Below are 25763 nucleotides of genomic sequence, written 5' to 3'. Positions count from 1 at the left end.
CTTTTTTTTTTTTTTCTGTGAGAGTCATTGAACACGGGAACAGGTTGTGCCCAGAGAGACCCCCATCTGTGGAGATACTCAAACCTGACTGGACATGGTCCTGGGCAACCCGCTTTAGCTGACCCTGCTTGAGCAGGGGCGTTGGACTAGAGGATTGCAGAGGCTGGAAGGGACCTCTTGAAATCTCCAGTGGTCCTGTCCAACCTCAACTGTTCTGTGATTCTGAGAGCAGCCTGTCATGTATTGGAAACGCCCTGCAGTAGCTGGTTAATGAACTCATCCTTGCTGAATGCAGCACAGCCAGTAGCAGGGAAATCCATTGGCCAAACTGAGCTGAGACAAATCAAACAATGAATTCAGTGGGGTGAAATGTGTTAAAGAAGAGCTAACTAGCTCATCAGGGAAATGAAGCAGTTGGTATATAAAGGAGTTTCTCAGTTTGCAGAGGCAAGTGCAAACTTGTTCTGGAAAAAGAGTGATTTCTGAATCAAGCAGCTGTATGATGTTCCTCCACTGAACTCCTTCTCTACCCAATTTGCCTGACTTTGTGGATAAGTCTGTTGAACTCAGGGAAGCTATTTCACATCTTCTTAGTTTAACTGTAAGATTGACTAAGAAATTATCAAGCGGTTTGCTGAGTGGAGTGCTCTGATGAGATAAGCTACTTTCAGTGGCTTTATTGATTTGTCAGTTTGTAAAGTTGGCACAGCATAGCACAACTGGGAAATACAGCACAAGTTGGCAGCTCAGCATAGCATCCTAGCATGGCAAACCCAGCCCGGCATGATACAATTGGTGCAACACCGCAAAGCGCGGGCAACGTAATGCAGGCAGTACCACATGGAAGACCCAGCACAGCGCAGAACACCAGTACAGCGCAGCATGATACAGCTGGTTCCACACGGCACAATGTGAACAGCATGGAGCAGCACTGCATGGCTTTTGCGACACAAGTAATTCCTATTTGCAATTTTCACCAACTGAACCTGGCATGCGCAGCAGCTAAGATGATTGCCCCTTTCTCCAGGCTAATGACTGAAGTTCCAAACGCCACAGGAGAAACAGGGAAGGAAGAGACATCAGGGTTTTTCCCCTTAAGATGCCGTGAGATTTTGGAAGGCCGTAAGACAAACTGGGGAATGACAAAGGTTCTGTTCAGCACCAATGAAGTTTCTGCTGATCCACATGTTTGGATCCAGCTGGTGAGTTTGGATTTCTGGAATTTCTCCTGCCATGTCAAGTCCAGCTCACAAAGTCCTCTCTTCAGCTTACACCAAGGTGTGCAATTCTAATTACAAGGCATCACAGTGGTTCATCTGTGCTGGGGAAACCTTACAAAACAGGAGAAAACTGGGTATAAAGAATGGAATGTGGCAGACCAGAAGCTGTGCCAGAGCCTTCCAAGCCTGCTCCTCTCCTCCCTTCTGCAAGTATTACCAACTGGCAAAGAAGAAAAAAATAGCTTTGGGACCTGCAGTGAAAAAAGCTTATCATTCCCAGAGGGAAATTTATCAGTTTGGGGGATTCTTGCAGCAGCTTCGCATCGTCACAGACACCATCGGGAAGGGGCTGCAGGGAGTGCTACCCCACTCCTCACAACTCCCTTTGGCTTGCTGCTTCAGGAGTGGGGACCAGAACATGTACTCCTGCTTGGTCCTGACTTCTCATGATGCACATGTAATTTCTCGTGTTTGCTGATTACTCCTCCACTTGCTGTTGCCTTTTCACACCGCAGCTCAGGCACACACCTCTCATGGACTGCAAAGGTTCAGTCAGGAGTGAGTGGCCCGGTCAGTCCTGCTGGAGGAAGTTCGGTCAGGAGCCCCGCAGTTTCTTCCAGTCTGGTACACTTCCCGTCCCCTGCGGTACAGGGGGACCACTCTGTCCCAGACTGCAGTGAGGTGACTCACAAGGGAGGAGACCGGTATTTGTGGAAGGCATTTTCCAGGAAGTTAGCCAGCTTTTCACAGTCGTCCTAAAATAGAAGAAAAAACATGCCAACAGATCAATTTGGCTTGGCTACCTTGGACATCTCCTTCCTTACATGATTCCATCCCAAGCCACCGATTTCACATCTGAGTTTTGATATGGGAAGAGAACAACTCACAAGCACATCTGGAACATACTACTAATAATTATCATATTTACTGAATAATGCCAAATGACCAATCAAGAACAGAGCCTTTTTGTGTCAGGTGCAATATAAAGGCAAAAGAGCAGACAGTTCTTTGGAGCTTCCAATCTGAAGGAACATAATGGGTCCAGCTTCTTTTGTTTAGTTTCATTTCAATTTAATTAACTGCTGGATCTAAAGTTATTTTCTATGGCCATCTTTTTTATAATATCCTCACTGCTAGCAAAAATAAAAATTAATGTCACTTTTTGTTGGTCTGGCAACCGTTTTGTGCAGAAATCTCTTTTCTGACACATTCAGGAGTAGGTGGTTTCTAACACAATTAGAATGTTTATTCCTTAAGAAAGAAATTACTGAAATACACAATGATATGTAAAGGATGCAAAACATCCCCACCTTGTATCATAGAGGGTTTTTGGAATTGCCAGAAACAAACTCAAAATCCTCACTCAAATGAAAAATGCAGAATCAGTTGTTTTCTTGCTGCTTAGAGGCACCCCTTTGTCACTACTGCTGCTAAATTACTACTTTTCTTTTAAGAAAAACCTTGGATTTTGAAGACAAGATTTGTAAGGCATAGGTGGCATCTTTTGTTAGACCAGCCACTACAGTTGGAAAACCAGATGAGCATTTGGGTACACAGGTCCTTCAGGTCAGAAACAAGCAGCATACTTCCAAGCTAAATACAGGCTTGGAGTTTAACAAGGTATAAATCAGCTATACCATCCGAGAGAAAAGGTAGTCGGTACTGGTGGAGTAGGAAAGATGTTAGAGAGGGGAAGATGTGTTAAAAGGAGGTTATCTCCTAGGACAAAGAAAGAGAAAGGTAATTTACAGTCCGTGGAACACAGACCTGTGTGAGGTATATTCTACAGTACTAGGTTGCCTCAAATGCCACGTATTTTCCAGAGCACGGGAGAAAGCACCGCAGTGTGTCAGTGCCGAGATGCACAGTCACCATGCTCAGATGAAGAAAGGAAGAAAGTCTAAATGTACTTTTTTTCCAGGTGTACCCACATAAATTTTTCATTCAGTGAAGCTGACCCCTTCCTTGTCTAATTTCAGCATCCAGAATGAGGAATTCTCCAAAACTTCGCCTACAGCCCCATAATTCCTAACTTGTACAAAATAATAACAAATATATTTTTAATTCTCTCCATGCTACCTTTCCTTGAGGCTATGCTGTTGAGTAGTCTGAATGACTGGGATGCTTTGAATTCTTTCTTGGGACTGTCTGCAAACTCTCTAAGGGAGAGCCTGGAAGTTCAATGTTGGGGTAGGCCATCTCTTCTGGCAGGCAGAAATCTGCAAAGTGAGTTAAGAGCAGCTGTCCAGGCAACACCGGGACAATGCCTCTGGGAGATGGGAGGTGGCCTCAGCTTCCTTCCCTTGGCACTCCTCTGGTTCTCACATTCAGAATCACTGCGAGGTTGATGTAATTAACCCTGCCATCACAATATGACTGTCCCCTCAAAACAGCAACCTGGAGTTGGGCATGAGCAAAGTATGGAGAAAAAACCCCAAAAGAAACAAAAAAGGGAAGCATCAGTCACTGCAAGGGCCTGGCCCCTGTGACCGCTCTCTGGCTGCCAGATGGGGAACGGAGGAGCTCTTACTCCTCTGAGGCACGAGGTGTCACACGAATTTGGGGACCACAGTAGCACGGTGCATGCATGACTGAGGTGAGAAGGAGTGGTGAGGAGGCTTACCTCGTGGATGAATCCATAATGCACCAGCTCTGTGGCCAAGTCCTTGGAGTTATCAGCTGCAGAGACAAGAACGGTGAGAACATGAAAGTTGATGCATCTCTTAGTTCCTACTCTACCAGCAAAGTGCCCCTATCCCAACCGGCAGCACACCTGCATTACGCTTCATTATGCTTTAGGGGCACATGCTGTATACTTTTGGTTGGCTAAGTGACTGCTAAGTAATCCCGGGGCAAGCAGAGCACAGAGATGGGCAGTGAGTTGGAGTTAAACAAGGTACTGGGCAGGAATGAGTTCCAGTCCCAAATCACACAAAGCACAATAGTCTTGGCAATGTGTCACTTCTCTGAGATTTTTTTTGCTTGTTTTGGCTCAGCATGAAAAGCAGGCAGGCCACTACCTGTAGGCAGAAAAACACAAGGAGCTGGTGAAGCAGCAACTCCCAAGCATTAATTTCCAAGCTTTATGCTTTAGTTTTGGCAGTAAGGCGGTCAAGGGACTCCAGCTGCATGGCCTCCAGAAGGCTCCTGCATGTTTTAGGAAGGAGCCTGCTGTGCTGGACCTACTCTGAGGAGAAGCACCCTTCCCCAGAGCCACGGGGCTCCCTCAGAGGAGAGTCCACCTTCTCCTTTGAAAGATACTGGGGAGACCGCACCAGTGTTGGGAATGAGGGAAGAATTCACTAGTGTTACCCCAAGAATTGCACATCACATGTCCCAGGGTGAAATGCAAGGTCTTGATGGCCACTCACTGGACTCCCAACATTCACTTTAGAGTGCAGGTTACTACCACATGCCAGAGGCTGTGGGTCAGGGTCTGAGTAGACAAGAACTGATACCACACACAGATATTAGGGTTTAGTCTGCTCTTCCAGCACAAGAAGGAAATAAAAGCTGGCTGTAAACACAATCTGTGTCTAACACAATCTGAGCCTAAACCTGACCAGGGCCACTGGGCAATACTTCTGCATTCATGCACAAAAATCTGCTTGCAAGTAAACCTACTGGGTAGCAAGTCGTAGCTCAACTGTCGGTGCAATTTGTCCTCCAGGATCAGCAGAAGAGTAAGCTGCAGAAAGAAGAGAGTGCTCTTTATAAACACCAGTTTCTCCATAAGAGAGAAAGGTGCTGACTCTTCCATCAGCACTAGAAACTGCTGGCAGTGGTGAGCAGGGCGGATGTTGGTAACCGCCGAGATGTTGGATGTCTTTGGCAGGGTAGTTTGAGTGTCTTAGAGGAATGTTCTCTCAACAGTTACAGCTCACCTGCAACTGTTAAACTAGAAAGAAGTAGAGTTAAAAGATGTCCAGACAAAGATATCAAGGTCTTTCTGTCCTGCAGCCAGAGGGGGCTGGTGGCTTCATTCTTCTTCAGGCTTCTTTTATTATAAAGGGACAAGAGTAAGTCCTTTGGGCACTGCAGCAAACTAGCTGAGACCAAACTTTTTCCCAGTCAGATGCCAGAGATGGGTACAGAGAGCAGATCTTGCCCCAGTGCCTCATGTAGAATAGGAGCTGAATACTTACATGCCACTGGGTCTTGTCTTCATTCAGCTCCATGTTACATTGCATTTGCACCACCTAGAAGAGGCCAAAATCAACATCAGCTTGGACACAGTCCCTCTGGCTCCCCCAGGCCCGCTTTACTTCTGGTCTCCAAGCATGACTTCCAAATTCCTACTTAAACCCCTTGATTCCAACTGCCAGCCTGACCTTCCACTTCTTCCCACATTTCTAGGAATTGTGCGGGTGGAGCAACTGAGGGTTAATTTAGGCCAGTATCCAGCTACAAACCATGGCCATCATCAGCTGACTGAGAGGTGGGTAAGGGAGCCCTGTGCAAGGTGCAGTTCTGGGAAAACTTTACAACCAGGATGAATTCTTCTGCTCCATTTGCCACAGGTAGGCTTCCCCCTAAAGCTCTGCCCAAACTCTTGGTTATGTTTTAATATCGTACTTGTTCATGTACTTATGGGGTGAACAATCCTTAAATCAGACAGAAGAGCAAAACTGAAATCTTGAATATTTTATGGATTTTCTTTTGGAAACTCCACATTGCATCGCAGAATATTCAAATGTGTTAGATAAACATGGCATTTTATTAACATGTCAGCTTCAAGTTCCTAGGAAGAAACTGGGTCAGCTTCAAGCTTTAATATGTCAGCTTCAAGTTCCCATGAAAATGGTTCACACCAGAAGTCATGTTGTCTGGGCAAAGGAAAGCCAGAGAGACTGTGCAATTGGTCAGCCCAAAAGACGGGAAACCAAGTGAGGAATCAACATCCCTCTTCTACGCAGAGTTTAACAGGGTTTCATTTATATTCCTCGATTTCAAGCTTATGCTCAGAGGTGAGTTATATGCTTGTTCCTTCCTCTGACCCAGTACCCCTCTACTACAGCTCCTCCCTATCACAAACATCCCTGGGCATTTAGCGCTCTCAGCCAGGAAACTCGCTGTCCTCTGACCTTTATCATCTCCAGGCCATCCATTTCTCCAGGAAGAACTGACCAGTGTGACTCTATGCCCAAGGTGGGTGCCCTTTCCTTACACCGAGTGACACCACCGCACTGTCTGGCTACATGCTCCTTTATATACTGAATTACACTGAACTGTGCAGCATCTTGCAGATGTCATCAGAGAGAAGGCTGATGACGTTTGAGTGCATCATTGCCACCTGCTCCCCTCCTCTCTCTACCTGATGACTGTGATCAAAGAATCATCTAGATGGGAAGGGACATCAGGAGGTCTCTAGTTCAAGCTCCTGCTCAAAACAAGACAGTGAATTCAGACCAGGCTGTTTAGAGCTGTGCCCAATTGGGTTTTGAAAACCTCCAAGGAGATCCCATAACCTCTTTTAGCCCCTGGTCCATTGTTTAACCACCCTAACCATGAAAAAAAATACCTTGGATCCATCCAGCATCCATATTCCAGTGCCTCCCAGAACAGACAAATAATCTGCATTGTAGTTACACTCATTTGGGACTTGCAGGTTTGTCCAGCTGCAAGTTTTCATGAAATCTGTAGAAACTCAGTGCTTCTGAGATTACTAGTCCTTTGTCAAATTGGGTAAAAACTAGTTGAACACATTTCGTCAGACAGACAATGCACTTGCAGAACTTTCATTGGGGCACTAGGTGAAAAGCAGCATGTAACAAATGCAAAGAGGGGAAAAGACGTAACTGCGTAGGTTTACATTTACATTTCTCTAACATTTCTGATTGATCACCACAGCACTCTCACTAAAAATAAGCACTGAGCAGTATGAATAAAGCATAAGTGCACCAAAAGCTGATTGCCAGACAGATACGAAGAAACCACTGCTGATGAACTTTTTGAAGGGAGGCATTTCATGGGATCTTTCAGGAGTAAGAATTAGGTTTAGTTCTACATAGTATTTTTAACATTAATTCAATGCAAGTATGAAGTTGCATTCGTATCATCCATGGTAACAAAAGACAGTGCCATAGGTGATTAATGATGAATGACTAGAAGTGTCATTACAGGGAAATACCTGCACAGGGAAGTAACAGGTACCAAATGGGTTTTTAAGAGAGAGAGGTGCACACAGACCAATGAGTTCCTCTGACTGCTCCCAACGATGGCCGGCAGTTCAGGAGACACAAGCCGTTGTAAAAAGTGCCGTGCCTGACCTATGCCCTGATGACAGTGGCCAACAACCTTGTCTCCCCATATGCATGTCAGCAAAGGACAAATGCCAACTCCTGCCCCTGGGAAGGAATAATCCCTGGCAGGGACACAGGCTGGGATGGCCTGGCTGGCAGGAAAGCTTTACTGGCTCTGCTGGAAAGACTCTGGGGTTATGGTGGGCAGCAGGCGGGACATGAGCTGCAACGTGCCCTGGCAGCAAGGAAGGCCAACAGCGTCCTGGGGCACAGCCAGGAAATTGAGGGAAATAATTATTCCCCTCTACTTAGCACTTGTTAAACTACATCCAAGTACTGCATCTAATTTTGGGCCCCCAAAACAAGAAAGACATTGATAAACTGGAGCAAGCTCAATGGAGGGCCATCAAAATGATCCTGGGCTGGAGTGCTTGCTCTCCAAGAGGCTGAGGGAACGGGGTTTGTTCAGCCTGGAGAAGGGAAGGCTTTGCGGGATGTACCGGCAGCCTGCCCAAGCCCATGAGGGGGTTACGCTGCAGCACTGAACTGCTCTGTTCAGTGACGGATTACCCCATGGCTTTGGAAGGCTTCACTTCTGCTCAAACATCCTCGCATTGTGTTGGTCCTTCCCTGCCTGGCACCCCTTCCACTCCCCTCGGGGGTCCATAAACCCACTTGCGATGACCTTCCTGCCCATGACTGCAGTGTCAGGGTGCGCAGTCTCGCCTGTGCAGTGCCAGGCAGAACAGTGCCTGAGCTCGGCTGGCATCTCAGCATGCCACTGCAGTGTCAGTATCAAACAATGATGGGATTTCAAACCTACACCCCAGCAATGAGGCACAGAATATGCCATGCCACAGAGCTGCCGGTGGACATGCGAGAAGGGAAGGCAGAGCCAAAGAATCGGAGGCAGTGGGGCTGCTTGAGAAGGTCTCAGGTGAAACGGACCTCACTTAGCTCCAGCCAGAGGGACTGTTGCAGTCCTGGGGCAGCCAATGCAACAAGAACAGCTCTCACCCAAGCTGGAGTTCAGTGCCTGGCTAAAGGGAGAGGTGTTCCTGCAGCAGGGTGTCAGGAATGGAGACCGTCCACCTACTCCCAGTAGAGAATCTGTCCCCACCTGGATCGGACCTTACCTTCCTGGTCTCCACATCAAAGGGCTCTGGGGTGGGAGTCTTGGCTTTCTGAGGGTCCTCCTGGGGCTGGGAGAGTGCACGTGGGAGGGCGTGGGGTCGGGAAACAGCGAAGTTCATCAGGGGATAAATCCCATTCCTGGTACAGACACAGAGGGAGGACAAAGAGCTAAGCCCTGTCCCCTTACAGCCCTGGCAAAGGTCAGCTGTGGAAGGCCGTGGCCCGGACCAGGGACCTGCACCCATGGAATGGCAGTGCTGGCAGGCAGGCAGGCAGGCAGCACAGTGAGGAGGTGGCAAGCCACAGAGCTCCCCTTGCCCTGGCATTGCAGCCCAGGTCTGCTCACCCCGGGGGGGAACCGCAGAGGGGATCGCACACGACCAAGTACTGCTGTGCAAATGGGATGCTCTGCATGTGCTGCAGCACAGTCCCCTGGCCCCATGCTGCCCAGGGAGCTGAGGGCAAAGAGACGCTAGACACATTACAGGTCAGCCAGCACCACCTTCAACCTACCTGACGTCTTCTAAGAATTTGTCAAGCTCAAGAAAGGAGACCTCTGAGTACCTGGGAGAGAAACGGGACAGGAAGATTACTGGAGGAGGCAGGAGAGAAGAGCGGTGTGAAGGACTACTGTGCCTTGACACCAGGATCACCAGGCTGTATGCAAGCCCTGGGCTCACGGCTGTGGCTGCTCTGAAATCTCCCCCGCTCATCCCCACCTCCACTGTGCTCCAGGCCGACCCTCTCTCCGGATCTCTGCCATCACCATGTTCAGGTCCAGCTCCTTTATCTTCTCCTCCACCACGTTCTCTGGCATCAGATCTAGGGCAAAGGCAGAAAGGGGCTGTCACCTGGGAGGTCCTGTATCGTAGACTCTGCAGCACAGACCCCAGGGAAGGTCTATGAGTCACTGCCTTTCCCCCCAGGCTCTTCCACAGCCCCAGCTCTGCTGGGGCAGCAAGACAAGCTCAAACCGGGCAGGGTGGTCTCATGGTTACTCACACTGGTTGTTGATGAAGCAGTGTGCTGCCAGCAGCTTGAGAGAATGGACCTCAAAGAGCACCCGGTGGAAGAGCAGATTATTAGCTGTTGGTCGCTTGTCTGGGTTGAGGGTCAAGCACGACAGAATGAACTCCTGAGGGTCAAAGCAAAGGCATAAACCAGAGGCAAAGCGGGACATTCCCCTGCTTCATCCCCACCGCTGCCAGCTCCGGCTCCCTCTCACACTTGCATTTCCCGGGAAGCAGATTTGAGTGGCTGTTTCTGCCAGTGGGCAGCCCCAGGGCAGGGCAGGCAGTGTACAGAGCACCCGAGCTGAGGGAGGCAGCAGTGCTCCGGGCAGGCAGCGTGCTGCTGGCTGCCCACCAACAGCCTGGCCACAGGACCTCTGCTCCCTGCTTGCTCTCATCCAGGGAGGAGGCTGCAGTGCAAGCCCAGCAAAAGGCTGTAAAGAGAACAGGCAGGGGTGTATCCCGGCAGCCAGCCAGGATCAGCTCTGAGAGCAGCAATCCACCAGGAAAGATGGTGGTAGGGCTGGAGAAAGGATAGACTGAGCCAGCGGGAGGGATTCCTGACAGCAGCAGGATAGGAGGGATGCATCTGCCTGTTTCTGCTCATTGACGCAGTGAAAAGCAAGAACCTCTCCCTCTTCTGCATGCTCCAGTCTGGGGCCTGTCCTCCTGAACTGCTCTGTGCAGTTTCTGTACAGGTATCCAGGGCTATTCAGAATAGACGCAAAGACCAAAAAATGATCAGAAGGATGACAGGGTGGGCACCCACATAACCTAACCCCTCCAAATCAGCTGCCCCAGAGACCATCAGAGGTGAACAGTGACACCGTTTGCCCCTGGTGCTGAAGGCTCAATGGAAGAAACTCTCTCTGGGACACCGTGCAAACAAGGGGACTGTTGCATCAAAGGGGGTGGGATTTACTATGGGATGCATGGGGGAATTCTGAGATCAAACAAGAGAATTTGGGGACTGTACAAACTTATTATGGGATGTTTTGGAGATTGGCCAAAGGAAGAGGAAGGGAGGGGTTGAGGTGGGTCAGGGAGGAAAATGGAGGGCGATAAAAGGGGCCAGCTGCCTGTAAGCACTCTGCTGGTCAGTACTCTTGTGTTGCTGAGCCCTGCATCTGATCACCTCAGTCTATCCCGTCTTCTTATACAACTCTATTCCTAAGTATTTACAGTGTAAGTTTGTTCTCTATTCCCTGTGAGTGTGTGTGGTCCTCTGGCGAACGTCAAGCTGGACTAGCTGTTAAGTGAGGGGGTGTAGATACCAGACAGACCATGGGTCTGACCAGTAACACGGAGACTTGTGGGATGGGGCCAGATACCAGTGACCTGTGAAAGGGATTGCCCTGAGCATCAATACTTAGAAGCAGGACCTGGCTGTTCATGCTGTCTGTGCCCGTGAGCACAGCACTCCTCTGTCTGTGCTGAACTATTCGTGGTTGGCCACGTCTGTATGGAGCGTGTGTGCACATGTGTGCGCACGTGCACCTGTTGGGAATTCGCACTCAGCCTTACCACTGGTAGGACTGGGAAAGAGAGGTGAGGACCAGCCTCTCATCTTAACCAGCCCAGGAGGGAGGGAATCCCCGTGTCCTTCAGCCCACCAGATCTGGCTGCCCTTAGGTTTGCAGTAGGTCGTCATCCCTGTTCCCTTTTTCGAGCACTGGTGTAACCTGGAGCACGCAGCAATGCCAGGCTGCCTGATGTTCCAGATACCAGCTGAGGGGAAGAACGCTCACGGGGAGACGTACACCCCAGGAGGGATGCCTGACCCACAGATGGGTCCCCAAGGCTCAGCCAGCTACACTCACCCGCATGTTGGGATCGTCCAGAGAATGTCGTGCCCGCATGATTGCCTCCTCCGAGACCCGTGTGTCCCCGTTAGTCTGGATCTCCAGCACTGCCATCTGGGGAAGAAGGAGTGCAGCCATGTCTGCACGTGGCCAAGCCTTGGGTCAGTCCTTGAAGGGCTTCCCAAAGGGACATCCCACGGCAGGGTGGCAGCTGTGGAGCTCCTCACCAGGGCACACAGCCCATCCAGGCTCGGGATCTCCTGGGCTCCCCAGTGCTCCCCAGCCACTGCATCCCTGCCCTCGGGGCCCATTTCTCACCTACCGCAGCTCTCCAGGCTGCTCACAGGTTCCCGGCAGGGTAGACATGGGAGGCTGCTCCCTGGGCACCATGCAGACCGGGGGACAATGCAGACAGCACCAACAGCCCCACAGTCTGCCCGGGCAAGCTGTGCTTGGCAGTGGACGTCCTCCTGGAGCAGCACAGTCTGTCCCTGCCCCCTGTGTCCTCCCCTCCCAGGGCTGTCACAGCCCGAGGAGGAAGAGGAGGCACCAGTAGAGACAGCAAGAGGCACCAGCCGAGCACAAAAGAGGTGGGCTAATAAGCCTGTTGCTGCACCCAGGGCAGGGTAGGCCAGAGCAGCAGAAAGTGTGCTGCTGACTCCAGCAGTGATGCCTCCATTGTTGCAAGGGATCCCCAGCTCACAGTGAGATTTGGAAAAGGGCAAGGAGACTCCTTGGGAAGCTCCCCAGACCACTGCGATCCCCAGCAGGCTCAGCAAGAACAATCCTGCCCTGTAACCAGGGGTCACTGCAGGTTCCCAGGCACTGCAGCCATCCTGCTCCGTACCTCCAGTGCACACATCCCAAAGGAGAAGATGTCCACAGCAGTCCCGTCAGCCTTTTCTGCAAAACCGAGCCAGAACCACATCAGGCCAGAGGTACAGGCCACCATCCACTAACTCTGGGAACAGCCCCCTGCACCCTGCCTCATCCCTACAGGCATGTCTCCCCGCACACCCCTGCCCTCACCCCGACTAAGCCTGACCTTCCTCTGCCCACGCCACTGCTCATGCCTGCTTCCCCCACCCCAGCACGCATTTTCTCACAGTTCCCTGCACAAAGCTTTCCCATTTATTCCCCTCAAATTTGCCCCCAAAAATACTCAAGGCGGGGATCACGTCATGAGTTTTCACAGGGCACAAAGATTCTTTACTCCTTTTTCCCTAATCGTTGTAACATTTTACATGGTTTTGAGTGTTCCTGAGCCATAAGCTGACCTTTTCAGAGCTATCTGTGGTCATGCTGAGATCTTGTTCCTAACCAGTAATTGCTAATGCACAGCCCATGCCCATGTAGGCACAGGTGTTTTTCCCACTTGCATAGCTCTGCACTGATCAACACTAAATTTTACCTACAATGTTATCACAGTCATTATTATCACATGATTTTCTGTGACTCATGGCCAACAGCTTTAGTTATGAATGCACTGAATAATTCTGTATTGCTGCAAACATACCGAGCCCACGCCTCACACAGAACCCCCCTCCAAGTCCCTCCAGGCACCCATGCTGCCCACACACCCCAACAGACAGACCCCACACTCACGGCCGTACTCCGGGGGGAAGAAATGCAAGTTGCGTAGCTCTTCCCTCTCAATCCTGATGGGGCTTCGCAGGTCGTCTGGGAGGGCTGCGTGGGGGAACAAGAAACGTTCTGCATCACAGCTCTTCTAAGCTGTTTCCCCAGGGCTGCAAGCACAGACGGGTGCTCCGAGGTAGCTGGGATTTCTGTGGGCAGTCCTGCCCATGCAGACCAGCCGTGGGGCACTCACTCCCCCAGGAGACCCCTCTGCTCCCACGATAGGAACAGCCATTCCTTGAGGGACAAAGGTCCCCCCTGCCTGCAAAGACCATGACTGCTCCTCTGCCACAATGCCTCGGGCCCACAGGGGAGAAAGTTCAACTCAGTAATGGGACTGATGTGGTGGGAGAGGTGCCCGAGGGACACTCACCGTTTGCAAACACCCTGTGCCAGACTGCCGGTCAGTGCGGATCCAGAAGCGGATGAGTAAGAAGGCATGGAGCAGAGGACACAAACAGAAGAGAAGGTAACTCCAAGCTTTGCATGGGTGATCCTCTGAGAACCCTGCAGCTCTCGCCTCTTCTGCCCAGCCAGAATCCCCTCGGCACACCACCCTGCATGACCCCCCCCCAACCCCTCGGCAGGCAGCTTACTCCTGCTGACTCCTCTCATCAGTGCTCGGAGCCACGGGCCAGCGAGGGCAGCAGCTTCCTACCTGAGCCAATCTTTATGAGCCCGTTGTGCTGGATGAAGATGGTATCGCTGGTGAGGTTGCCGTGGATGATGGGAGGCTCACAGGAGTGCAGGAAGCTGGGGAAGCACCAAGCTGCCCTGAGCACGTTACCTGTGCCCAGCCCAACGAGGAGCAGGACGGCTGACGGTGCAAGTGATGGCAAGCTTACCTGAGAGCAGACAGGATCTGAGTGCACCAGCGCTTCCAGGCCTAGAGCAGAGACCAGAGCTCTCCGTCAGACGAGACACCCGTCAGAGCCCAGCAGCCGGATCAGGTCATTCCCACCTACTACCCAGTGACTGGGGAAATCTGCCCTCCACTAGCCTGAGACTGTTACTCAAAGATGGGCCGCACGCTGTCCCAGCAACAACAGCCTCCTTTCCAACCCCTGTTCAAAGAACACCATCAAAGCTGAGAACTCATCCTTATGGGCAGACAGAGCTCCCCTGAGCCCCCAAACCCCGGTGGGAGCATGGACAGACACATCACAGAGGAGGCAAAGCTAGCTATGGTTGTGGGGTCCATGTGTATGGTTTTCTCTGTACACACCAACAGTGAGTCTCAGCTCTAGGAGTACCTAACTGCACTGGTGTCATACTGAGCTCAAACTTCATGGCAGGGCTTGCAAGGTCAAGCACGGGGCCCCTAGAACGGTCGCCCAGCTCCTCAGTCACAGCCAGCTGAGACCTGCCTGCAAAACCATTGGTCAGACCCATCCTGAGTGGGTTTGCTGGTGAAACTGGTCCCTTCAACCCAAGTAGTAACCTAGCCACAAGCCCACTGTCCCTCACTGAGGGTGACAGAGACGCAGGCCTCCTGAAGCACGATGCAGCCCCAAGAGCAGTCAGCATCACGCAGCTGAACCTCGCTGCAGCAGCTTCCAGCAGGTTCCCCACCCTCCGGGTCAGATCGTGACAGCGGGATCTGTTTCTGGGCTGTCCTGGGGAAGTTCTGCTCTTGCTCCGGCCCCTACCAAGATGCCATCTCCCTGCAGCGGGGAGTCCCTGGGTAACCCAGGGAGCAACGATACACGCTTGCTCTGCCTTATCAGAGACCAGAGACCCTCTCTGTGCCAGCAGACACAGAGCTACCCGCTTCACCTGGGACACCCTGTGCCTGCTCCCAGGGAACCTACCCTGGCATTCATGGCCTTGTGGTTTTTCTTAGTTTTCTTCAGGAACTGTTTCAGGCTCCCTGAGGACACGTATTCTGTGATGAAGATGACCTGGCAGGGAAGAGAGGCGTAAGCTTCCCAGCCTCCCTGCACAGCCAGTGCTGCGCACAGCCCATGGGCTGCACCAGCCAGCAGCACGCAGCCTGTGCTGGCCCTGCACATGGGTGAGAGCGGGCTGCCGGCAGCAGAGTCACGGAGAAGGAAGGGGAGTCCCGGGGAGCGAGGTGAGGAGCAGAGCTGGGATCCCCACCTGGCTCCCACCGGCATCCCCCCCCCCGCCCGGGGATCCCCTGGAGACTTTGCCTCCCTGAGACCTCCCTACCCGTGCCTTCAAGTCTTTCACATCCAGCCAGTATTTGTGAAGCTTTACGATGTTGGGGTGATCCACGAGCACCAGCTGCTCGAACATGGTCTTGATCTTCTCCTGCGGGCAGAGAGAGGACAGGTGAGGTGGCAGGTCCTGGGATGTGGCAGGACACCTCCGAGAGCAAGGGAACCTGGGGCTAGAGAGGAGGCTGTGCCCCCGGTCACAGGGAAAGCTGGTTTTGGGGTACAGGGGACACATGGAGCTCTCTCTGAGAGAGAAGCCAAGGGAAGGCACAATGCCATGAAGACGGGAGCACAGCATGACAGGCTGCGATTAGCACTGCTGACTGACGTGTGCCCACGAACAGCAGGGACCGGCACTGCTGCCCGGGAAGGTGCAGCGGGCAGTCTCGGGGGAGGTGGGCACAGTCCCCGCTGGGGAGGGATGGCTCACCTCGTGTGCTTTAAAGGCCTTCTTGTCAGTGAAGAGCAGCTCGTTCCACACCACCTCCACGCCCTCCTCTGTGTCCATGGCAAGGAAGGTGCTCTGGATGCCCGGCATGTTCCCCTGATTCACCTGCGAGGCACGGGAAGGTGTGAGACAGCCCCGCTGCAGCCCTGCCCCACGGCTCCTGGCCCCACCGGAGGAACATGCTGCGTGGACGTGGGTGGTCTCTGCTACCGCTCCTGCGGAGGACTCCAGCCCACAGGAGGCTCTGGCCAGGAAACGGTGAGCGGAGCAAACCCCCAGCCCGCTGCCTGTTCTGCCCTGCCCTTGGGACCTGCCTGCTTGGGAGCTGAGGCATCGCAGCAGCCGGCACCGTTTCTCCAGGACGTGAGGGGACAGGAAAGAGCCAGCAATTTGGAGCAGTTCCTGTGCCAGCCCCTCTCGACTCTTCTAGCCCAGTGAGAAGCTGGTGGTGATGGTCACCTGCCGGCCCCACTCCCGCATGCAGACGGGGACCCCCATGTGGACCCCACTTCCTAGCAGCTGTGGGGGAGCCACCCACGCCCACGGCTTGCGGTCACGCTCATGTTGGAGAGGGCAAATTAGAAGGTCTAGACAAACCAAAGCCATAATATCATCTCTTTTAACGTCCCGAGGAGACTGGGGGCAATTCCCCATGCCCCAGGGTCTGTCTGATGAGTTCCCATCCCCAGAGGTGACAGAGCTGCGTCCCAGGACCCACCCCGTGGCGAGCAGCTCTACAGACATCACCTCCGCAGGCCACGGACACAGCCGTGGCAGCCCCATCCCAACGCTGGGTGTCTGCCAATCCTTCTGGAGGGCAGCACCAGATCGCTGGTCCCCAGGCCAGCCAGGACCGATGGGGTCCCGGCTCCAGCCTGGGTAAAACCTGCTCAAAAGGCACCCGGTTCTGATAGGGGCTCAACAGCACAGAGACACCCCCGCCCCAGGACCAGGGGGTCCTGCTTCCCAGCAGCAGTGCCTGCTGCATCCCAAATGGCCCTCTGCGCCAGGGTCTGCGCGGCTGCTGCTTGCACTCTCCCCTTACAAAAGCATCCCTGCACGGGAGCAGGCCTGCAGCCCCCAACCTGCCCCTCGCCTCCTCCAGCAGACCTGGGGGGAAGCCTGGGGCCGGGGCTGGGACCGCGGCCGTCCCCCGCTTCAGCCCTGGCAGCTTGGGCAGAGGCAGCGCTGCCCGCTCCCGTCTGCCATGCGGCAGGAGCAGCAAGGAGCTGCCGACAGCCAGATGAAAAGGGGGATTGTTCTGCTGCTTCCAGGGGCAGGTACGCAGCATCCCACTGCCGGGGCTCGGACCGCTGCAGCACGGGGCAGCTGTGGGCACGGGCGCAGGCACGCAGCACCCCCGGCTCATTAGCAAGGGACAGACGGGCAGCTCGTGGCCCAGTTCCTGCTGCGGACACACAAAGCACCTCTGTTACTTGTTCTCTCCGCTTACAGGCTCCACGTGCTTCGCACAAAGCCCAGCACGGACAGCCAGCGATGCGGCCAGCTGGCCTCGCTGACCACAGCTTTCCCAGCAAGTCCCAGCAGCCTCCTGGGGCTCCCCCGGTGCAAACACAGCCAGCACAGGAGTGCCCAGCAAGGGCACTGCTGGGGGACCCGCTGCTGGTGGGCGGTGGGGAGACAGCTCAGCCCTTACCCGGCTTCCCCCACAGCGGGGCGTCACGCCAGCCGCTGTGAACCCCGAGCCGTGGTCCTTCTGGAGAGGCTGATGCTGCTGGTGGAAAGCAAGGGTGGGCTGCCACAGGAGGGACTGCCTGGCCAAGGGGGGTCAAAGAGCCTCGGCAGGAGCTCTCGGCAGCCAGCGCCAGGATGGGCAGGTTTCGGTGGAGGCTGTGCCGGGAGGGAGGGAGGGCGGCTGGGGGCAAGCGCTTACGCAGCACGAGGGTCTGCTGGTCACAGAGCACTCTGTGAAGCTGCCTCTCTGCCTCTCCCCAAAAATGCCACTGAAAAATCAGGTCATGGTCTGGAGAAAAATCCTGTCCTGAAACCAGTGAGTGGCCACAGGGCCGAGAACAAGGAGTCAAACGGAGAGCACGGACCTGAACAGCCTTTTGGTTGCCACAAGGACACGCAGGAGCAACAGAGCTCTGCATGGAGGTTACTGATGCCCAGCTTGAAGGCACAGCTGAGTCTGAAAACCTCAGGTGCCACCTCCTCATCTGCCTCATTGCGGGGCCACAGTGTGCCCGCGGGCAGATACTGAGCCTACAGCGAGACCCAACCTGCAAGGCCACTGCACCCCGTGCCTCCCGTCCCCACACCTGGATGAACTGGGTGGCTGCCAGCCCCCTCCCATCCCTGGGCAGGCAATGCCACCTCCCGCTTGCTCAGAGCTTGATGTAAGAACAGCCAGGCTGAATCGGACCGGCCGCCTGTCTGAGACTGACCCACAGCAGAAGCCCAGGGTCGTCCCTCTGCCACAGCCTCCCAGCTTTCAACAACCTCCTCTCTGAGCCCAAAGTGGTGTCCTGGTGCTTAAGGCTCTGGACAGTGGATCTGTTGGTATCTGGGAGGCTCTGGTACGTGGCGAGGAACATCAGACTGGCCTACAGGGGAGGAAACATTCCCTGTTCCGTGCAGACGTGAACGTGCTCAGTCTTGTGCTGAAGGACAATAAAACTGATACTGAACAGCTGTCTTGCGCATCAAGCTCTGAGACTGCGTAAGTAAATAAATGCTGCATTATAATCACAGAGGTGACTGGGGACAAAAAGAACCGGCCACAGGTCACCTTGATTATCTCACGCCATGCCTTTGAGGGGTTCCCGGCAGCTCCGGGTGCTGCTAATGGTGGACACCACGTGGAACAGGCAAAAGTCCAGAGCCAGACTGGGCAAATTCCCTGCTCAGGCTGCTTCCAGAAAGCCTTTGGCAGGAGCTGAGGCCAGCCTGGAGAGATCGCTGGGGACAAGTAAGTGAAGGTTTACAAAAGATCAGATTGCATTTTACAATAAATCACTCCCTTTTGAGCTTTTCACGTCAACAAGGACTGAAAGAGTCCACAGAAAAAGGCTTAGGGATATAGTTCTGGGGCCTTGGGAGAGCAGCTGTTAAACAAGGCAGGCATGGGGCTGGAGAGCAATGGACAGGCATTTCTGCTGCCACTGGCATTTAGACCAGATTTGGAGAAGCAAATAAGGACAAGGTGGGTTGTTACCTTTCTTGGGTCACTCTAGGAGACTGGGAAAAAGGCAGGGCCACGGCGCCTGAAGGAGTGGGCACTGTGCCAGTCCTCTGCTTCTCCCCAGACACTGCACTCACATCCTCAGGACAAGCACTTTCGGGCCCCATCTCTCGGCAGGGACATCCTGCTGCCCTCCTGTGCACCCCAGAGCACCCCTCCATGCCATCTGGACCAGCACACCCCTGCTGCCTGTGGGACACTGAAGACAGAGCAGTCCCAGAGGCATCCTCCCACGGTGGCCCCGCTCCCAGGACCTCGGCACGGGAGCAGGACCAGGTCAGACAGCTTCTGGGCAAGGGAAGCGGTCCAGCCCCCAGCACAGCTGTGGGGACTGACCACCGGACCCAGGCATGCGCCCGTGCCCGAGCAGCCGTCTTGCATCCTCATGCCCTGGCACAGATGTGTTTTCCTGCACCCGCTCTCCCCTCTGCCCTCCTGCCTGTCACAGGCAGGAGAAGCACCCAGTGGGGCTCCAACCCAACGGGCAGCCCCTCTGCAAGGGAGGCCAGTTCCTGCCTGCAGGTACTTTACCCAAATAATTTCCAAAGTTTGGCGTTAAGTTTACCGCTTTGTCTCCAAGGCAGCCCAACAGGCAAAGCCTCAGCCCTCAGCCCCAATTAATGCCGAGCAGCGGCAGCCCTGGCCCCCCGGGACCGTTTGCCACTGCAGAACACACACAGATCCTGCCTGGAAAACCTGGGTTTGGATCGGGCGCCTTACTGCGCAGGGGAAGGATAATCTGGAGGTCGCTCAGAAAGGAGGCAAAGGCACTGAAAAAGCTCCCTTTGCCTGGCTTGGCAGGGGCTGCTGGGGAAAGGCAAGCGCAGGCTGTGCCATCGGCTGGGGCGAATGCCGGGAGGGAGGGCGGCTGCCCGAGGCACCGTGGGAGAGATGTGTTGGAGGGCCAGAGCAAAGGGGCAGGCAGGGCAGGCAGGCTGGGAAGGGGGTGCCAGGCAGGAGGCTGCAGGGGCGAGCAGCGGGACGGCGACCCTCACCTCCCCATTCCTGCAGGGTCCCTTTGCCCCCACAGGGCTGTCGGTGCCGGGGCAGGGGGTGAGATGCAAAGCAGCAGCGGGGAAGGGGAGGGAAACGGCATGTTTTCTTCTCACACCCTGAGCCTAGGCATCACCATCACATAACCATCCCGAAAAAGACTACCAACAGAAACACAGAGGGGCCGTTAAAGAGGCCACCAGGAGACACCCAGCCAAGCTGGAGGATACACCACAAGGCTGACCCACAGCCCCTGTGCATCCTGAGGCTGGAAGGAAGAGCACCAAACCTCTTCAGGGATTTTCTGGACTGCTGCTGAGCCAGAGACCAGGGGAAAGATGAAGTTTTGGGAACCAAAGGCCCACGAACGGGCACGAGAGCAAGGCAGCTGCCTGCACTCTGTACGCTTGCCCTGTCCATACCGGAGCTGAGACAAGTTCGCTTTCTGAGCTGCTGCCCGGCTCCTGCCTGCGGCACACAGCCTGTGTGGGACGGAGCCCTTCCCCACCCACCGCAGGCTGGCAGCAGCCCTGCGAGCACCCGTGGTCCCACTGCCTGCCTGTGGGCTGCAGAGTCGTCCCCGGTGCAGCAGCCACCGCTCCGGGTGCTGCAGACAGCCCTGGGGACAGAAGGCCAGGACGTACGAAACGGCACCGTCTGGAGGACACAGGGCAAAGCCAAAGAGACACCCAAAGGCAGAGCCAAGCAAGAAGGAGGAGCGGTTACCTGGATTACAGGGCCCTGGGCTCTCCAGGCTCACCGAGACCAGCCGTGCCATGCCAGCAAGAGCACCAGGAACCACCTGGTCATACAGTGACAGCAGACACGTGTTGATGCTACAGGTCACAACCCCCATGCACCTCTGTCAAGGGAGCAGTGCCAGTACTGCTCTGCCACAGAGCAGAAACCCCTGGTTGCTGGTAACGAGAGGAGGGCTAGCAGGACACGAAGAAGGTAGTGCTCATTGCATGCACAGTTTACCTGACTCCTCATGACACCGCGACGTTATCCCTTTTGGCGCTGGGAACTGGCAGGATTTGCTAGGGCCACAAGGCTGAGTAGAGAACACAACGTGCCTGGGAGAGCACTTTTGCAGTGTAAATCCCAACCCGGCCCTCCGCTCCAGGATCTCATAAGCCTGGGCGACAGTAGAGGCTGTGTCTGGGCTTCTCAAGGGACTTCTGTTCAGGTTACAGTTAGTACAGAGGTGCTGCCAAGGCATGGGGACGCACCTTAGGTGGCACAGACTGTCCTCTCAGAGCAGCGTGTGCAAGCAGCAGAGACGGAGGACTGTGTCTCTGCAGGGACTCCCTTTCCAGCCAGCTGCCTGAAGCTGGGCTCCCCTTGCCTCCTCCAAATGACGAGTTCCCTGGCTCTGACAGAGGCTGCACTCCTCTCTCCACCACCCCATGCTATGCAATGTGCAGGGCAGGGGTGACTGTTGCAACACAGAAATAATTTTTTAAAACGTGTAAAAGCAAAAAAAATGAGCTGAGAGAGCCGAGGCCCCACTCTGACACCTGTGCTGCTTCCTCCAGCTTACCAAGGGACAGGGACAACAAACAGCAGTGGCAGGCAGAGCCTGTGTGATCACCGCTGTGCCGAGGAGCAGAAGCTGGAGCAGGTCCCACGGGAGCAGCGGCGTGCAGGCAGCGGGCACCCAGGGGGCAAGGGTGACTCATCCACAGTCGTGCCATGCACGTGTGATTCTCTGAGTGAAGAGCTGACACATCCTGCTCTCCTGAGCTGGGAGCACTCTGCCCAGGGTCCGAGACTCAGTGGCATGGCTCCCAGCTCTCTGCTTCCAGGGCCCTGTTTCAAGCACCAGACCTGCCACTAATAGCCACTTTGTCCCCAGGGAGGAGACTGGGACCAGCAGCAGCCCCGAGCAATTATGGAGCAATCTGCTCCTGAGCCTGGCTGGACTGCTAGCTGGATTTCACCTTGTGGCAGGTATGCCAAAGGCTGTGACAGAAGAGCTAGCTGGGTGACATCCACCCATACTGCTATCTGCAGCCCACAGCAGAACAACAGATCAAACCTACAACCTCCTGTGACTCTGCAGGAGCAGGATGAGGGATCTGCGGTGCCAGATAAACCTGTTCTCTCTGTGTGATCGTGTTACACAATTAGCAGGTGAAGGGAACAGATGAGACGGAAAATATTTTGATTCCAGTGAAGCATTTGATCCTACCTCTCACAAAAACATATTCTCAGCACTAATTCAGACCAGCGTGGATACACGGCTAATACGCTACCAGCTGGAGAGCCCTAGCTGAGCAGGGATGGTGGTGTGCTGCTTACAGAGCTGGGAGGCAATGGCACGGGTGAGGGTGAACTCTGCTGTGGTTTCATGTCAGTGCAATCATGGAGAGAAATGAGGCAGGTGCAGGTGAACGGCACTCATCCTGGACAACGCTGGAGGAGCGGTGAACCTTGAAGAGGAGGCAAGGAGCAGAGCTATGGGCAGAAAGCAGAAGTGGTATTCAGCCAATCAACCAGCAAAAATAACCAGGTGCCCCGCTGCGCTGCAGGCAGAGGAGACGGAGGGAGGGAAACAGATTCGTGGCCAACACAGCAGGATGTGCAGTGGCAGAGCTCTCCCATCCCGGGGCATGAGGGGCACCCACTTCATCCAGCCCTTCTCCATGAACTCTCCCTATCCATCCCCAGGAGATCCCCTGCCTGTGAGCAACAGCAGGGAAGTCATTGTTTAATACCTGTAGCCAGGGAGAGGAAACCTCTCCCAGCAGGACCTGGAGCAGGCCTCCTCAGAAACACAGTCACTGGCCAGCCTGTCCCCTCTGCCTGTGGGAGGGAGGGCTGGAAGTCTTTCCATTCTCTCCACACCCCTGGCTGCCCTTCCCTCTTGCCCAGCAGCTGCTGGAGCAAACACTGTGATCCCTGTTCTCCTTCCACTGCTGAGAAAAAGGGACAGAAGAGTATTTTTCCACTGCCCAGATAAGAGCCAGGAGAGATCCTGCGTGCTGAAGGCAAGACAAGTGTTGTTATTTCCTGGGCAGAAGACGTACCATTGCACACACGCCTGGCCCACAGATGGACGGGGCTGCTCAGGAACCGGCACGTCAGGACGCCGGACCCCAGGGAGCTGTTTGCTTTACCCCCAGGGCACTGCACGCCCCTGGGTCAGCGAGTCTGTGGTCAGCCAAAGCTGAGCACTGCCCAGCCCAGGCAGCTTTGCTCCCTGGCTAAACCGCACCTTGGAAATTCACTGGCAGCGTCGCTGAAACCGGGGACACGCAGCCAGCAGCCCAGCAGGCTTGCAGCGGGGTTGGAGAAGGCTCTGCAGAATACAGTAGGAAAGGGAAAGAATCCCCACCACCAGCCTAAACCTGGGCACCCGGCAGGCGAGCAGAGCCCGGATGGGTTGGGGTGGGAGGTGGGAGCAGGAGGTGCCCAAGGACAGGCTGGGTGCGCAGTGCCCCATCCCACTGCTGCAGGCCCCCAGTGCCCACCAGTCTGAACTGGGGACAAACGCCCAGGGACGGTCGGGCTTTGCAGCACTCGTCCAGAAAGCAATGGGCTGCATTGGCTGGTCGTCCAAGCCCAGCTGGAAAACAACAAACAGCAAGCAACCCTTTATGAGTCAGTCAGGAGACCAGTGACCAGTACGAATTAGCCCACTTAACGGGAATTTGGTGTGATTTACCCTGTTGACAGCACCGGGAGGGGGATTTGCCCTCCTGCTGCGTTGGCACAGAGCGAACCCAAGCTTAACAGCTAAGCTGTCAGCAGTACGGTTTCAATGAAAGCTAACAAAAACACCTTGCTGACCAGTATCTGATTGCTACGGGGGAATGCTAAAACACTGCCTTTCATGTGTTTACTGTCAAATGCTAACTTGTCAAATGGAAGAGCCAACCAATGAGCATTTGATCATCCTTTAATCCATTTTGTAACATGACCATGGGACACCTCCCAGAAGTAAAATATAAAAGCCTCTGGGACTGTGTGTGTTCTCTGGTTACATCAGAGAGAAAGGAGAAAGGAGACAAGGGACATAAAAGGTGTACAAGCCTGCAAGACTCACATACAATGTCTGGCCACTGTGAACAAAAATACCTGCATGGGAAAACCAATGAAAGGACAAAAAAAGCTTGGTAAGAACAGGAAAGGGAACAAAACATGGAGAATGCCGGTAATCGTAATACTTCTCTTTTGTGTCTAGTTTGGAGGGAGCACAGGAGGAACATCCTGGGAACTGCTGGGCTGCATCTGTTCGGGACATGGTGGAGAAGCTAGAGCAGACAGGTGGTGCCTTAGAAGCACACCAAGCAGCCCAGGAGCAACGAGCTGCAAACAGAAAGGCATTCTTGCAGAGACTATGAATGGAAATAAAAGAGCATGTTACTGCATGAAAAAGGACAAGTTTCTGCACTAACCTTTACCACTCGGCTGACGTCACCTCCCTCCCAGCAGTGAGAACAAGGCAGAGGATTGTTATGACCGGGTAAGATCATGAAGGATTAAAGGATCCTTGAAACGGAGAAAGTAGCTCAGGGAAAGCAGATCTGAAGCAAAAGGCAAAACAGTCCCCGCACATCACCCACACAAACGAGAAGGGTAACGAGGAGGACACTAAATCTAGCCTGCAAAGTCTTGTTTGTTGCCAGACCCACAGAATACGTGCTGAGAATAGGACTTCACTGTCTGCTTCCAGCAAAGTTTATCTATCTGTGAGTTATGCCACCTTAGTTCAAACAATTTCATCTTGCTTACACAAATATCTTCAATCAAAACCACCTGGGGTGCCCCCTCCTATTTGGAGCACAGAGCAAAGCCTTATGATATTCACCTGTCTGATCAGCTGAGGTCAGCAGGTTCACAAGTAAACTCGTCCTGGAAAGTTAAACAACAGCAAACAAAAGCCGTAAAACCAGTAAGGGGTAGAAAAAAATAGATGGCTCAAAAAGAAAGAGCTACGTCCTTCAGCTGATCCCCTCTGCTCTGGAAAAGCACAACAAAACTCAACTTCAAGTCCCAGTCTCCTGGGAGGGCTGGCAACAAAGCAGCTTTTAAAAATAACTCTGGTGGCAAATATTAAATAGTTGGATGCCTTCCAAATAATCTATCACAGAACCGGTTATCCTCACTGCAAACTGCAAACATAATTAATATGTAAAAAAAGGGAAGCCCCTTGCACCTCATTATTTTTTCAGTATTTTGTTCTCATTTTCTGATCTGTGGGAACCTACAGCAACACTTCAAAATCTCCCTCTCTTGCAGATTTTTTTAATATGACTTTATTTTCTTTAAATTCCGCTTCAGCATTTCTTCTCTTTCTTTCTATTATTGTTTCCCTTTTTCCTTTCTTTCATCTTGCCGGTTTTAGAACTTAAAGCTCATAGTTCAAGGTATCACTACACATTTAGTTATTAACCCTTTTACCAGACAAGGTGACCAAAAGGAGAGCAATGGACTATTTCAAGTGAAAATGCAACCAGCCCTGTCCTAGCCATCAGCAGCTGTGCTGGAGCTGCCAGCACTCTGAAGCAGAACGCCGTGTCAGAAGCAATGGCAGAGTTACAAGCAGAGAAGCAACTCTAAAATTTGGTCCCGTGAACCACAGCTGAGCTTTGCCACAGCAAACGCGCTCTCATCCGAAGGGAAAAGGCCCTGAGGAAGACCAAAGGCAACCCAGAGCACGCTCGGTTCAGGACATTCCTGCAGGGAGCACAACAGGCAGAACTGACAGGCGGGGATACCCAGAGGTGGATGGGAGAGATGCTGGAGAGGTTGTTGAAATAATGGCCCGAACCCACTCTGTGTTACAGATTAATGTGGTGGTACCAGCACTCGTGAACAGCAGAGTCAACAAATATCAGCTGGACATAACAGTCCCCTTTCCAAACGGATAAAGGGTTTGCAAA

General features: G+C 53.6%; 1 protein-coding gene across 1 annotated transcript in view; it reads right to left on the bottom strand.

The window, feature by feature from the left end:
• Positions 1-662: 662 nt before the first annotated feature.
• NRBP2 (nuclear receptor binding protein 2) overlaps positions 663-25763 on the bottom strand; it is a 29280-nt gene continuing 4179 nt past the window's right edge. The window contains exons 2-19 of the mRNA XM_052787969.1: positions 15657-15779; positions 15219-15320; positions 14858-14947; positions 13892-13932; positions 13705-13799; positions 13420-13443; positions 13014-13097; positions 12256-12311; positions 11427-11522; positions 9599-9731; positions 9316-9418; positions 9110-9160; positions 8599-8734; positions 5366-5419; positions 4845-4908; positions 3844-3899; positions 1911-1975; positions 663-1797 (exon numbers count right to left, since the gene is read on the bottom strand). Of these exons, the coding sequence (XP_052643929.1) occupies positions 1773-1797; positions 1911-1975; positions 3844-3899; positions 4845-4908; positions 5366-5419; positions 8599-8734; positions 9110-9160; positions 9316-9418; positions 9599-9731; positions 11427-11522; positions 12256-12311; positions 13014-13097; positions 13420-13443; positions 13705-13799; positions 13892-13932; positions 14858-14947; positions 15219-15320; positions 15657-15779 (1398 nt within the window). The 3' untranslated portion in view covers positions 663-1772. The remainder of the gene's footprint in view (positions 1798-1910; positions 1976-3843; positions 3900-4844; positions 4909-5365; positions 5420-8598; positions 8735-9109; positions 9161-9315; positions 9419-9598; positions 9732-11426; positions 11523-12255; positions 12312-13013; positions 13098-13419; positions 13444-13704; positions 13800-13891; positions 13933-14857; positions 14948-15218; positions 15321-15656; positions 15780-25763) is intronic.

Source organism: Harpia harpyja, chromosome 5, assembly GCF_026419915.1.
Source record: "Harpia harpyja isolate bHarHar1 chromosome 5, bHarHar1 primary haplotype, whole genome shotgun sequence".
Classification (NCBI taxonomy): Eukaryota; Metazoa; Chordata; class Aves; order Accipitriformes; family Accipitridae; genus Harpia; species Harpia harpyja.
This window is presented reverse-complemented; position numbering and strand designations above follow the sequence as displayed.